The 15,457-nt window shown below is 36.2% G+C and overlaps 1 protein-coding gene across 1 annotated transcript in view; it reads left to right on the forward strand.

Moving 5' to 3' along the window:
- Positions 1–15,457, forward strand: part of LOC138715800 (G-protein coupled receptor Mth2-like) — a 90,385-nt gene that overhangs the window by 22,941 nt on the left and 51,987 nt on the right. Inside the window, exon 2 of the mRNA XM_069848885.1 lies at positions 8,728–8,954. Within this exon, the coding sequence (XP_069704986.1) occupies positions 8,728–8,954 (227 nt within the window). The remainder of the gene's footprint in view (positions 1–8,727; positions 8,955–15,457) is intronic.

A 15,457-nucleotide genomic window follows, 5' to 3' on the forward strand; every position in this document is an offset into this window, starting at 1 on the left:
GAACACCACCTCTGAAACGACAATTGGTCTTGTTCTTTATGGATTATACTAACACTTACATACACAATAAACGGCGCATCTGCCAAAGTTTTGTCACTTACAAAAGATATTTGTTTTTACCTCATCTATTATCCCTGAAACGTTGTAAACGTTATTTTTAACACCCTGTATACAGGGGCTCTTGTTTACTGCACATGCTCATGTGTTGTAAGCGAAACTTGCACAATAAGGGAGCTCCAAATTTTATTTCCGTATCTGTAGATACTACACAAATCTGCTACAACAGACAACACCATACATGACTTTTACCTGCTAATCATCGGAGTTCAGTTCTTAGCCGAATTACAAGATAAAAAAAAAAAAGAATGTTTGACATTAACACTCCTGGTATCAAGGTGGTGGGGTAATAGGATTATTCCACTGATGAATTTTCAATATTTTTATTTTTCTCGATATAATGGACTATGGGTTTATATTCTTTAATAGTCTATCTCATGAAAAATTCAGGATATGAAATTCAATTTGTGGCTTAATTTTCTTCCCTTTACAGTTGGTCTGGTTTCAAATTATTTCATTTTCCGTTATACCATTATTCATATTGTTATTTATGTTATGACTTTTGGTTTCAATTATGTAAATATATGTGCCTTATGGTTATTCTAAAAGTGATTATTTTGATGGGAATTATTACTGGAGCTTTTTTTGTGTTAATTGTTGTACAGATGGTTTTCGAATACCGGTATTTGAATTCCAAGAATGAACTGAAAAGGTTTCCAATTTATCTTCCAGTATTGTGACATTCATAGCTTGCAGTTGGTTTTCCACCGGTCAGAATTATATAGCTAATGGTGAGGAGTCACCCTTGAACTGGAAGGAAGGCAGATTTAACTTATATCTAAAATTAATTAATTTTGGTACACGTGTTCTACAAAATGGATCTGGAATTTTCAATCATTCTGTATTTAAAAAATAAACTATGAACATTATTTGACGTCTTTATATTCTCTGTAGGTTCACACTCAGTAGGCAGTAATACATAATAGTACATTATGCAACGAGCCTATAATTAAGACGCGAGTATGTTTGGTTATGAAACGAGCGCAAGCAAGCTTCATAATTTTCATACGAGCGCCTTAATTACCATTATAAGCAAGTTTCATACGACTTTTTATGCTCGACCATATTTCTAACTTGAAATTATTCTTAAGTATTCATGTTATGGTTATCTAAGTGAAGAGCGGAACTGACCTTCTAAATTGTGAGATGTGCGCAGACGCGAAAGTATTGATTTTTTCCGAGGAACGAATGTCATTGACCTTGATAATAATCTAGAGAATAACATGAACATTAATCTTGATATAACCTGGAAATTGATTTAGAATTGAAAAACGAGATGATAAATTGAACTTATTTGAATATTATTTACAATTAACGCTAATTATTATAGTAACAGAACATAACCTTCTGCGACAGTATTGTATTTCCAGCTTCCGTGACGTTTCGCTAGTTGTCTTTCGATTGCATATCCGAGAATAATCGATACTTGCGGTTTTATAATGCTACAATGGTGATTTCTCATTGGCTGAACAACTGAACTATAATGAATAGGTGTACTTTAATGAGGTCCATTAAAGGGCTACTACCAGGTGTATAATTACTACATTTCGGCATGGTCGAGTATAAATTATTAAATATTACAGAATGCGTAACAGAGATTGATATAATGATGTTGAAGTGGGTAATTGTATTACTGCTGTTGGTAGTAGTAAGTTATAGCAGGAGAGTTAATCATTAGTAAGCATTAGAATGTAATTTAGAATTATTCAAATATTCTCTTTGCGAATTTGAAGTGAATAATGGTCGAATTATCCAACCAGACATCAGTCTGCGTTATATTAGTACTGGTTAGCACGCGATTGACTTCCCCTTCATGCAAAATGTAGGAGATAAACAAAAGTAAGCCAGTCGCTGCTAAGATTCAAAGATGACGTAACAAACTCAAACATGAGCACTGACAGTTTATGTAGAGTAAATTGCTATGGAGACGTGAACAAGATGTAGGGCTAAATTAGATCGGAGCGCGCTGTTCCAATATTTGTGTGGAGTGAGGGACAGAACGGGTCGACCTTGGTGGACGCTACGTGCTTTGGACTCTGAAATACCATGGATGTTGTTTTGGAAGGAAATATTGAGCAGCCATTCCAGGTGTCACGGATGTTACATTTTACTATTTTCAGACTCTATATATTGAAAATGAAATTACTTTTGTCAACTTTTATTATTGGAATCAATTTAGGAGATCAGTATCATTTTACAGAAAAAAAGTTCATCATCATCATCATCATCTTCAAGGTCTAGGCCTGGTGGCCTGTTCCTTCCTCTTGGAAAGTGTCCTCCCATCTATTGCGGGTCTTCCGACATTCCTCCTTCCTTCCGGTCTGTAGTTCAGTATTTTTTTTTTCGAATCTGTCTTCATTCATCCTTAATATATGTTCCTTCCAGTTTTTCTTTTGTCTTGCTAATCTGTCGTTTAAGTTGAAAATTCCCAGTTCCGTCCTCATGTCTGTGCTTCTTTTCTGGTCCAATAGAGTGTATCCTGCCACTGATCTCAGAAATCTCATCTCTGCAGTCTCTATCCTTCTTCTTTCTGATCGAGTCAATGCCCAGCTTTCGCTGCCATAAGTAAGAACAGGGACTGCCATTACTTTATAGAATTTTAGTTGGATCTCTTTTAGTGTTTTCTGGCATAAAGTTCTTTTTATTGTAGCGCACATTCTCTGGAATTTATTTATTTTGTTGTTAACATCGTTATTTTCTCAATAGGATACGTTGCAACCCAAATAATTAAAACTATTCACCTCCTCAATTATTTTATCCTCTATTACTATTTTGGTTTTATTCGACATATTACAAGAAAATAATATTCCAAATTTGCTATTGCAAAATATAATAGAAATCTACACAGACAGCAAAATAAGTGTCAAAATAAATAACTGTATCTCCGAAAGAAAATTAGTTAATAATGGAGTTCGACAAGGTTGTCCACTATCACCAACTTTATTTAATATCTATATAAATGAAATTATTTTAAAATTGAACCAAATCTACACATCAGGAATCAAAATAACCAGTGTTCTAACATTAAATACCTTACTCTATGCCGATGATCAAGTCATAATTTCCAATTCAGAGGATAATTTACAAAGAGGATTGTATACATTAAATAAAATATTAAAAGATTTTGGGATGGAAATTTCAGCACAAAAATAAAAAGTAATGGCATTTTTAGGACAAGACCCAGTCAGAAGTAAGATAATACACAATAACCAATGCCTCGAACAAGTGCAAAATTTCAATTATCTAGGTTGTGAAATATCTTATCAAAATGAAAAAGATGTGAACAAGAAAATTACCAAATTTACACAAATTCTAGGAATAATAAACAATGCATTAAAAGCTAAATTAGTACAAAAATCTACAAGAATAAAAATATATAATACACTAGCATTACCCTCCCTTTTATACGGAAGCGAGATTTGGACATTAAAGAAAAAAGACATGAACAGAATCAAAGCAACGGAAATGAAATTTTTGAGGAGGACAGCAGGATATACTCTTTTAGACCGAAAAAGGAATGAAGAAATTTTAGAACAATTAGAAGTAGAGTCAGTAGAAGAAAAAATCAGCAGATACAAATTCAATTGGCTAGATCATGTAAGAAGAATGGAAAATTCAAGAATCCCAAAAATTATGATGCAATATAAACCTAGAGGACATCGTCGACCAGGAAGACCTTTAAGAAGACTGCTAGATGGGGCCGAAACAGGTCTACAGAGGCCTAATTCGTGAAGGTTGATGATGATGATGATGATGATGATTACTATTTTGGTCCTTAGATTATAATCTTTAATAATTTTCAATAACTTATTTGTTGCTATTTGCAAACCGTCCTCTGAATTACTGAAAATCACTTGATCATCGGCAAACAAAAGAGTATCTATGCTCTCTTTGCCGACTATAAAATGTTTTGTTAAAATACTTTGCCATTTTTCAATGACTGCGTCTATATATACATTAAAAGTTGCTGGTGACAGTGGGCATCCCTGTTTCACTTCCTGGTCAGAAAAAAAGTTGTTTAATAAAATTTATTATTATTGCATAAAATAAAGAAAAGACTCCGTCACGGATGTTATCAGATTTGTGAACTCGTTTCTCCTCATTAATAAAGTGTAAAATTCAGGTCTCTGCCTCAAGCAAACAGAGATTCATTCTCCTAGTGTCCCTGTGAAAGCTATGCAAATCTCATGGCTTCCAATTAGTACACAGAAACATAATCGGTAAATATTTTATAGCCGTTTCTTGCATGTCACGGATGTTACAAACATTTTGTCACGGATGTTACAGATGAGTTAATGTCCTTCATTTTTCCAGTTTCAAAACAACTGTGACATTTCTAAGTCAAAATATTCACTTGAACTGTGATACTGCTAAATGTTATTAACCCAATCTACTTAAAATAATTGGCAGAAAGAGTATAGTACAGATCCTGGAGTTCTGGAATTAGCAGTAAGGTTCTCAAAATACAGTGAAACCTCTCATTTACGGACATCGAAGGGACGTAACAATCTGTCCGCATCTGGGAGGTGCCCTTCATTGGGAGGGAGGCTTTCCAATCTAACAGCAATATGTAACATGCATTATATATCCCTTCAGATGAAGAGACAAAGAGGAAGGCAGAAAATAGGAAAGACTGGAAAATGCCCAGTTTGGAGTGAAAGACCTGCCCTTCGGCAGAAAACTATGGATGGATGAATATATCTCTTCACGCTTCAAATGAAATTTTGTGACTTTTTTATATCCACCCGCTTCCAGCTAACAAGGAGTAGCCGGCTGGGCTAGTGGTAGCCTGCGAGACCCTTGTCTTCTTTCAAGTTAAGGAATTTCTGTACAGTTCTCAAAACTAAATTTTCCATTTTTGTAACGCATTACGTCTTGAAATCCAAGTTCTGTCCGCAGTCAGGAGGTAAAGCAAGCTTTAGGACTGTGAAAGAGCTGTCCGTGTCTGTGACTGAGTGTGTCCGTAAACGAGAGTTGAATTTATCATTATTTATATATTATTTCAGTTGGGATATAAAAATCTCTCCGTATATGAGGAGTGTCCGTATCTTTTTTTTTAGTAGGTTATTTTACGACTTTTTATCAACATCTAAGCTTATTTAGCGTCTGAATGTGATGAAGGTGATAATGCCGGTGAAATGAGTCCGGGATCCAACACCGAAAGTTACCCAGCATTTGCTCATATTGGGTTGAGGGAAAACCCCGGAAAAAGCTTCAACCAGGTAACTTGCCCCGACCGGGAATCGAACCCCGGCCACCTGGTTTCGCTGCCAGACGCGCTGACCGTATCTTGGGGGTGTCCGTAAATAGAGGTTTCACTGTAGTTTCTTTAAAACATACATTAATAGCTTACCTCTATATGAGTAAGTGCTGAAAATTTAGGGAAATAAAAAGTACCTATTACCTAGGCCTATTTAGGTTCAATGTCGATAATACTTGTAAAATATTTTCCTTTTGAAAAAAAAACATTATAATATTTAATTTTAGAGCCTTATCTATGTCTTACAGTAATAACAAACAAATATTTCTGAAAAAAGACTTTTTCATTGAAATTCCCAGTTTGCCTGGAATGGCTGTCAGAGATTATAGCGTTCTGTATTTTATAATTTGTCGAAGATTGTTGGAAGCTGGTAACTCTATACCAAAAGTCCACCTAGCTCGTTCAGTCGTGTAGCTGCTCTTGATATGATGGAAGGTGCGGACAGGCGCGTGGGTTGGTGGTAAATTTAAAAGCGATTAGTGCCATAGCTGGCCCTAGGACCCGCTGCATCAAGGACAGGGCGGACTGCGTGCCCTGGCCTTGCCCGAATCCTGCGACACTCCGATAGTCTGTTTACCGAATGCACGAGTCGTAACTCGTTTAAAAGCCTGGCCACTTAACACTGAATTCCACTGTGTAATCCGCCACGAACGTAATTCTTATTCCCGGTTCTCATTCGACACTCTGAAAGGCAGTGAAATGGCTCACGTTTTCTATCATTGCACAAAAAAAAAAAAAAAAAACATGCTGTGAAGAAGAGGTCGGATCACCCATGGCTTCAGTACTCTGGTAATATTATAGCAGAGATTGGTTAATTCGAATTAGCCTACTGGGTAATTTCAACACATTGTATTTCCCTTGAAATTTCTATTTAAATTAATATCAACTGGGCCAGACATAACGAGTTCAATAGAGTAGGCGACCCCTCTGGTCTTACCTATTTTCTCTGGTCATAGAACGTGTATGTAGCCACGAAACGTTGGGAATTTAAGTTCCAGGACACCCATTTAAAATTGGACACATGTTTATATGAACTTTTTAAATCAGAATAGTCCATACTAACACCCCCTAAAATATTTACTATTTCTCCTTAATGACCTGGTATGTAGGTCTACGTAATCGTAAAGACGTGATAGTCAATTTCATAATTTTCATACTTTTTCTGTAAGACCCTAGGACTGCACAAATCTTTCCTGAATGAACTGGCCCTCCTCATAATTAGAGAGTCAGTCAAACTTTTATGGAATCACCTATATGGACTCTAATTCACTGTACTGAAAAAACTGATGCACTGCTATCATTTTTCTTTCTCTTATTAGCTTTCATTGCTTCTTTACTTGTAACTTTTTTTATTCTGTAAATTGCCATTGTTTGTTTGTTTGTGTACTTGTTTACTTTTTTGTTATTTTATCATCTATTTATCTATTTGTTCTTGTATTGTTTTGTATGCTTTGTCTAATGGCAGCCTCTAATTTGAGGAAGCTCAATAAAATAAAAAAAAATAAAATAAAATATATAGGCTTCACCAACTGTACAATGCACATTTCACCGACAATTGTCTTTATATTTTAATTAATATTTATACAGGGTGTTTCAAAAGTGATGGTCAATAATAATGTACAGATGAAAAGGACAAACTGAAGGAAGCAACAAGCTCCATTAAACATTGATTCGCGAATTAGCCGTTCATGCGATATTACCTTAGACAGAGGAGGGCCTGCACCGTGGCCTTCTATGTCACCGGATTTTAACCTGATTATATTTCTGTTTGGGGTCATATAAAAGGCCTTGTTTACACTTCTGAGGTCAACACACTTCAGGAATTGCGGTTTCGGATGGGAAGTGCCTTTCAACAAATAAGGAATGATCCAGGACTGACGGGGAGGATTCGCAGCTCACTACAGAGAAGAGCACAACGTTGCGTTCAGATGCATTGACAGCATTTTGAACACCTGCTGTAGGTATAATCTTTTCGCTGTAAGAAAAATTCTAATATAAACAATAGCACGTGACTGAAGTGAGGTTTTTGTTTTTTGTTTATTTAACGACGCTCGCAACCGCAGAGGTTATGTCAGCGTCGCCGGATGAAGTGAGGTTTCATTGGCCGCTGTTTGGCGCCATAGATTCTCAGTACATGTTTCCGCCTACTGTTGTACATTCTGTTACTCGTCAAGTAAGCCTAACCTCACTACTATGCATTCACTTGCTTAGGAAACATTTACTTTATAATTACTGTAATTAAAACTCACTTAACTTATATACATTTAAGACTATTTGTTTTTCTCCGCTTTTGAGAGGGTTTCCACTCTTATGTTTAATAACCACACACACCGAGGATGCAGAAGCCATACTTCAGTACCACGTGCTTACGTGAACAACTACGAGCTGAAGTGACGCCAGCTTGTTACAAGAACAGACTACCGCGGTATTACTGTTGGTATTCATCCGCGTTCATAGTACATAACAAAATATAAAAGTAGCTTTTCTTTTACATATCGTTTTACATATGAGTGAAGTTATATGTTTCATCGTATTTAACAACTAGAATTCAATGTTTTATTTTCAAATAATACCAGATTATGGCTTCCAAATACGGACTATATTTTCCTGCGTCGTGTGAGTGTTTCGACTGTGAGTCAATCCGGGTATGACAGCCATGTGCTTATGTTTACATTAGGATTTTTCTTACAGCGACAACAGTATAGAATTCAGTTATGGATGACTCCACGTCTGCTCTTAGTCAGCGAAGAATCTCAACAGAAAAATGTGTATTATCTGGACAACGGTTGATTTGCGGACCAATGTGTATTCAAGCTTTTTTACTTTGATTAGTTTGTACTTTTAATCTGTAAATTATTGACAATCGCTTTTGAAACACTCTGTATTATACTTACAGTATATTAGTCCACACCTGTGGAGTAACGGTCAGCGCGTCTGGCTGCGAAACCAGATGGCCCGGGTTCGAATCCCGGTTGGGGCAAGTTACTTGGTTGAGGTTTTTTCCGGGGTTTTCCCTCAACCCAATACGAGCAAATGCTGGGTAACTTTCGGTGCTAGACCCCGGACTCATTTCACCGGCATTATCACCTTCATTTCATTCAGACGCTAAATAACCTAGATGTTGATACAGCGTCGTAAAATAACCCAATAAAAAAACTTTGTATTTACTTTCCTTTGTAGGTGATGGGTACGAAAGTGTTCTCAAAACAGCCTGTCGAAATAGAACTGCTTACGAAATCGTTATTATCCATTTAAACGAGAAACTTGATGTAGCCTACATAACGTCCTGCAGCAGCCCCCCCCCAAGAAGTGTTTGTATTTTATCCATGCACTTGGTGGGTGTCACGCAGGTATCGGCTGGAGCCGCACTACGACAGCAACGACGAGTTCCACGTGCTGCGCAACGGGTCGCTGCGCGCGCCCTACCTGTTCCCCTACCCGCTGCTGCCCCGCGAGTTCTGCCTGGAGGTTTTCCTGGACGAGGACATGGACCAGGAGGACGTCATGCCGCTCGTGTGCTTCAAGGAGCCCTTCGCTCCTCCTTCGCGCCCTCTGCAGTACATCTTGTACCCTATCGGTGAGTCACGAGCAGTGGATTTATATTAGTGCTGCTTATGATTAGGTTTTCTCCGGAGCGGTTGTTTGCGCGCTTTCAATCGGAGACCTCCGGTTACCTCCGATTGATGCCGCGCAGGTTGTATATGTGCTGTGGCGCAGACATACACTTTCCGCTGAGCATTCCTTTAATCGGATCAGGTAGTGATTCGAGTCCGCTGACGTCCGCGTATCTTTTAAAATAAGTTGTAATTTGTCGTTGTTTAATCTCTCTTTTATGTTAATCTGTCTCTCTTTCTTCGGCTCTTTTTTGTGTTGCTTGAAGTGCTACGTTAGCTGACAGATTTTTTTTTTTCTAGTTTTGAAATTCATAGTATATGTGGAAAACCGTATTAGTTTTATATCATTGATCAAATTAATAACATTCAATCTAACTGCAAAACTAACGCAGAAGTAAAGCTTTTCAGTAGCTAATGTAAACATTTATACTTTAATTCTCCTAGAAACTCTCGTTTAATCGCAAACAGGGTTTGTCAATTATTATTCTAATCGGTTTAGTTTAACGTAAAATATATTAAGGGAGCTTCGGAATGAAACAAAAGAAACGTGGGCTATCAATGGGATAAAGTTTACTGTCCAATATAATTTATTCAGATTCTTCACCAGACAGGATCGTGATTATTGTGTTAAAGGGTGTCAGCATTTGAACTGCCTCTTCTAAAACGCGCCACTCTTGCTCTGTAATAAAAATATAAGTGGATATCAGCTTAAGGATAATTGTAATTATATTATTACCACAAGTTTATTTAGTTTCATTCAGAAATATTTCAATCCAAACAGTAAAATATAACTCAAGTTGTCTAAACAGTAAAATGTAACTCAAGTCGTTTTTTAAATATTTCATTTGTTTTTTATTGCCTCGAAAGTTACGTTTTAGAGTAATTTCAAGACTTTTTCATAGACTGTGAGCCTTTGGGAACAATAGCACTAAAACAATTTAAAAAGAAATCGTATCAAATGTTTTGCGTAATTGTTTTCATCAAGTTCGCGATTGTGCGATCGCTTCAAATGGTCTAACAAATTCGAAGTTCCACCACCCTTAGAGTAAATTCGCCCACAAAGTTTACAGTGTGCGACTTTATTATTACCTTCAACTAAATTAAAGAATTTCCATGCGACGGATATCCGATTTGTGCCATTTTATTCCCCTCACAACTACCGTCGTACGCGCCGGTCGTCCTTGAGCTAACTGTCGCTTCGCTCCGAACCCCCGCATCCCTCCGTATGTCCCCTGTTCCACCTACGGTAGTACCGGAGATCACGGGTGGAGAGCTTTATTCGTAATCTCCGATTCCTCCGCGGTAGTAGTCACTCCGATGAGCAGCACTGATTTATATGCTCTAGACCAGCGTTTCTCAAACTATGGTCCGCGGACCACTTGTGGTCCTCGAGGTCTGTCCTTGTGGTCCTTCAAAAAAGACAGAAGAAAAAATAAAATTCGAACGAATTGCGTACCACACTGTAGCTTAAAATCTCAGAGTTTGGAAATAACACATGGCAATCGAATTTCACTTTTTCTCCCAGTACAGACATTTTATGAAATTTATTACCCTAACCGTCTATCGACTTCCCACTCTACTCTTAACAACAAAAGAGGAATTTAAAGCACTATGAACGTGGTGTTTCTCGACATCTTTTCCCTGCCTGTAACCCAGCCAGGGACCACCCGAAATCATAACAGAGGACCAAAGTATCGAATCTTAATTCAATTTTAAAATATAAGCATACCGGCATTAAAATATGCTACGAAAATGTTAAATTTTCTTTCGAAGGGAACAAGAGTAAGGTGGTCCGCGGAACTGTTCCGACTTTAAAAAGTGGTCCCCACTTCAAAAAAGTTTGAGAAACGCTGCTCTAGACTTCACTCAGTACAGTTTGTAAGCTCCCTTTTAGACGAGGTTCTTGTCAGTCAGTATTATGAGGAAGGCTGTGGAATACCATACAAAGTGCAGTTTCACCATTTTCGTGTAGATATTATTAGGCTAATCTTGTAAAATAAAAGTATGTGAATAATTTAAAATCAATTCACATTAAATAATAACGTGAACGTGTTATAAAAGTCGTATTTGCATGTTTTTTAAAAAACTAATCTCGGAAAAATAGCTTTCCATTTCGCCATGTTTGCTATAATCCTCGGAAAACGATATAATTTCGAATCGGCATTTCTTTTGCATCCCAGTATAGACCCCTACAAATAAAAAAGTTACTATACTTTTCATAACCTGGCCTATTAATTTTGTTCGACCCCTAAAAGCCTACAACACACCTGTGGAGTGACGGTTAGCACGTCTGACCGCGAAACCGGGTGGCCAGGTTCGAATCCCGGTCGGGGCAAGTTACCTGGTTAAAGTTTTTCCGGAGTTTTCCCTCAACCCAATACGAGCAAATGCTGGGTAACTTTCGGTGCTGGACCCCGGACTCATTTCACCGGCATTATCACCTTCCTTTCATTCAGACGCTAAATAACCTAGATGTTGATACAGTGTCGTAAAATAACGCAATAAAATAAAATTAATCAACAAGGCCATTGTTTCAGATTTTGTGTAGGAAAAAATGTTATGTAAAATTTAAAAATATTCGCAATAAGCATTCTTAGTTCTAAATTATGTTCATATTTACAGCTAATAATAAATTACGAGTAACTTCTATCATTATATTTATTTATTTATTTATTTAAATTTAAATATACAGAATAAAGAATATAATTACAAAACAAACAAGAGAAATATAAATAAAATAATACAAGCAATATAAAAAGAAGATACAGTAGTATTAACAAAATTTGAGACCGAATGAGCAGCGCTCGTGCTCGGTCGCAGTTCAGATATAATATTAAAATAAAAAATAATAATAATATAAATAAATAAGTAAAATAAAATAGGAACTAAAATATAATTACAGCGGCAATGGAATTATATAATATAATATTAACACTATAGAAGAATAATATCGCACGTGAAAAGTAGGACTAATATATATTTCAAAATTATAGAATACAAATATAATATAGGTTGATTAATTCATACACATAGGCTATAAATTTATTTAATCACATTGAAGATATTAACACGTTTCTAATTTTCTTGTTATATGTTAGTGGGTTACATGTTAGAAGTTCTGGGTGTAATTTAGTTAAAGCATTGTACAACCGAGGGCCAAAATTTATGCTATGCTTTAGACCAGCAGATGTGAGACATTTAGGTTCTACTAATGTTGAATTAACATTTCGTCTTGTGTCATAATTGTGTGTCTGTAATACAAACTTATTACGATTTTTATGATAACATTTTAACAGCGTATACTTATAAATTTGTTCAATATTAAATACATTAAATTCAGAATAAATTAATTTAGTTGGATAATCGAAACGTTTCTTCTAACAAATTTTAATTATTCGTTTTTGTATTATTATTATTATTATTATTATTATTATTATTATTATTATTATTATTATTATTATTATTATTATTCGGTGTGCTTGGTTTCGATTGGGTTTGTCTCGTGGTGATGCTGATAGGGCTGGTCGGTGCAGATCTTTTATTTTATCTCTCCATCTATGCAACGTCACAGTTTGCGGTGAGGAAGAAGAGAGAAAGCAAAATATTGTAATGCTTTTTAATACTCTGACGCCCACGACCAAGTTAAACCACTTGAAATTTAACGGTCACTCACCGGCAGAGATATACTTGGCACCTGCCTGCGCAATGGATGACAGTGACTCCACATCTTGTCGCGGTCTGGCGTTGCATTTCTAGCAGTCTGACGTAACATTCATTGAGTATGTTGTGCACGGGAATTGGATTTCGGAGAATACGACGATTAATCGTCTGGGACTCTCCACTCCGAAGCTGCGCGTGTTCGGGGAAGCTCATGTGGGTCAGTGCCGGCTGCGGATGGAATGGGGGCAATAGAGAAGGTATTTCCGTCAGGGCGGGCCTCAAGCTAGCCACATCTTCGTTACGAAATGCTTTCTTGATGCATCTACTGTATCAACTGTGTGTTTTATTGGCTTTAAATCTAATTACCTATTTAAACCGCAAGCGCTCATGGTGTTCATTTAAATTATAATTTACTAGTAGTGGTAGTAGTTAGAGATGGCCGATATTTCACAAACCGATATTTTGTCACAGGTATGTTTTTTGTCACAGATAAACCTGTGACTGATGACGCGAAATATCTGTGACAAAATATCGCTATCGAAATCTGCTCCGTATTCAGTACTCTGTGACTGATATTTTCTCCTCTACGTCGTGAGTTTGCGCATGCGCATGATACAATAACAGCAATCGGGCGGTACGATTTAAATAATAATAATAATACCATTGGTTACCAGTACTTTATCTTATGTAAAATCCTGTCTGAACAACTGTATTGTTTTGTAATTATTTTCCAATATTTTTCCGAATACTTATGTTTCGTTAATTTTTATTCTATGGCTCAATATTATAATGTTCATAGATAGGTAGGTAGGTAGGTAGGTAGGTAGGTAGGTAGGTAGGTAGGCAGGCAGGCAGGCAGATATAACTTTATTGTCCATGGCATAATGTATGCATAGACATGGTCGAATATATACAATTATAATTTAATTTAAAATAAGTCAAATATAAAAAAAAAACATTATTCATTACGAGGGCCCATGCGTGCATCCTCAAAACTGTAGGGGCACAATTTTATTAATTTCGTTTTTATATAATTCCTAAATTTGAGAGAATTTTTTGTATATTTGATGTCATCAGGCAAACTGTTGTATATTTTGATACCAAAGACCATATATGTTCTACTAGTGTTTGTAAGATGGTGTGCTGGAATAGTTAAACAATTTTTGTTACGAGTATCGTAGGTATGGAAATCACAATTTTGATGAAAATCAGACAGATTTTTATAAATTAGTAGTAAAACATTAAAAAATGTATAAACCATAAACAGTAAGAATATTATATTGTAACAAATGTTCCCTACAAGAGGTCCTACTGTCAACACCCGCTATGCATCTGACAATACGCTTTTGAGCAATAAATATACCATTCAGCATGGTTCCAGATCCCCAAAAACAAATACCATATGAAAGCATTGACTCGACGTGAGCGAAATAGTAACACATTAATGCACGACTTAAAATAATTTATCCATTATATTATATACAATAAAAAGGATCAATTTTTAAAACGATTGGAATAATCCCATAACCTCAATTTCTCCATACCCAACTACATTTAAAAATTATCAAATGATTCACTATCTACAATATAACCTCTTGCTACATGAGGTTAACTTTCGACATGTTAGTGGTTATTAGGTATGCATTTATTTGTTAATGGTACATGTACATAATTTATTTGTTGGATTTTCCCATATAAATCACTGATGAGTGGCGTGTATAGAGAAATCGTATCCTCATTTCATTGCTCTTTAATATTTCCTGTTAATTTTTATCGGTGTGACGAAATATCGGTGTAATTCATGCATATTGTGCTTACTTATCGATATAAAATATCGGTGTGACAAAATCACCGATAAAAGTCACAGATATTGAACTGTCACAGTCACAGTGGTCACAGATACTTGAAAATATCGTTTAAGCTCATCTCTAGTAGTAGTGGTAGTAGTAGCAGGAGCAGCAGCAATAGCGTGATTAAGTTCGCAGATTCTCTATAATAGGGTCTATTTGAAAAGCTATTGAAGCAATAGTAAAAACATAAAATGGTGTGAACTTAAGCAAACTACAGGCCAACAAGTGAAAACGTACAGGCATTAGTAGTCTGAACACAGATAAAATCTTGCCATCCATTAGGCATGACATATTCGCAAGGAATAGAAGAGGAGTGACTTGATAAATAATTAATTGTAGATGCTGCAAGTCTGAGAAATGTAAGGATCTGATGCAACGCATGTGAAACACGAAAAAGAAAAATCATCTCTTACTACAGCATATTCACTCAAAATTATGTGAGAGATGTTCCTGGAGAATACATCGGCATAAAATAAGAAAGAAGCTGTTCTGGAACTGTACACTCAGTCACAAAGAAAATGGAACAGAAAAATAGTTACTGACACAAGAATAACAGCATACAAAGCAGATACCATCATTGAAGACAAAAAATGTACAGTTATAGATGTAGCGTGCTCGAAGACAGGAACTGGATCTGGAAACACGTTCAAAATGCTGAAACACTGGCATTAAAGAATGAGGAACCAAAAGCATGCAATTATGAAGTGGCAATTGATGCTCTGGGAATGCACGAAGTAGTACTCCAAAATTACAGGTTTTTGTGTACTAAAATCTTTAACTTTTTTCCTTGTTGAAATGCACGACAAGGTTTGAAATGAAGCTTTCAGTATTATGATGTGTGTTTTATTTTCGTAAGTTATGTTTTCTTGTCATTTTAACATTAAAAAGAACTTCAGCCATATAAATAACTTTTGTGCGAGATCGTGCGTATTTGCTTGGTTTCCGCACAAAACCAA

This window comes from Periplaneta americana, chromosome 15, assembly GCF_040183065.1.
Source record: "Periplaneta americana isolate PAMFEO1 chromosome 15, P.americana_PAMFEO1_priV1, whole genome shotgun sequence".
Lineage (NCBI taxonomy): Eukaryota > Metazoa > Arthropoda > Insecta > Blattodea > Blattidae > Periplaneta > Periplaneta americana.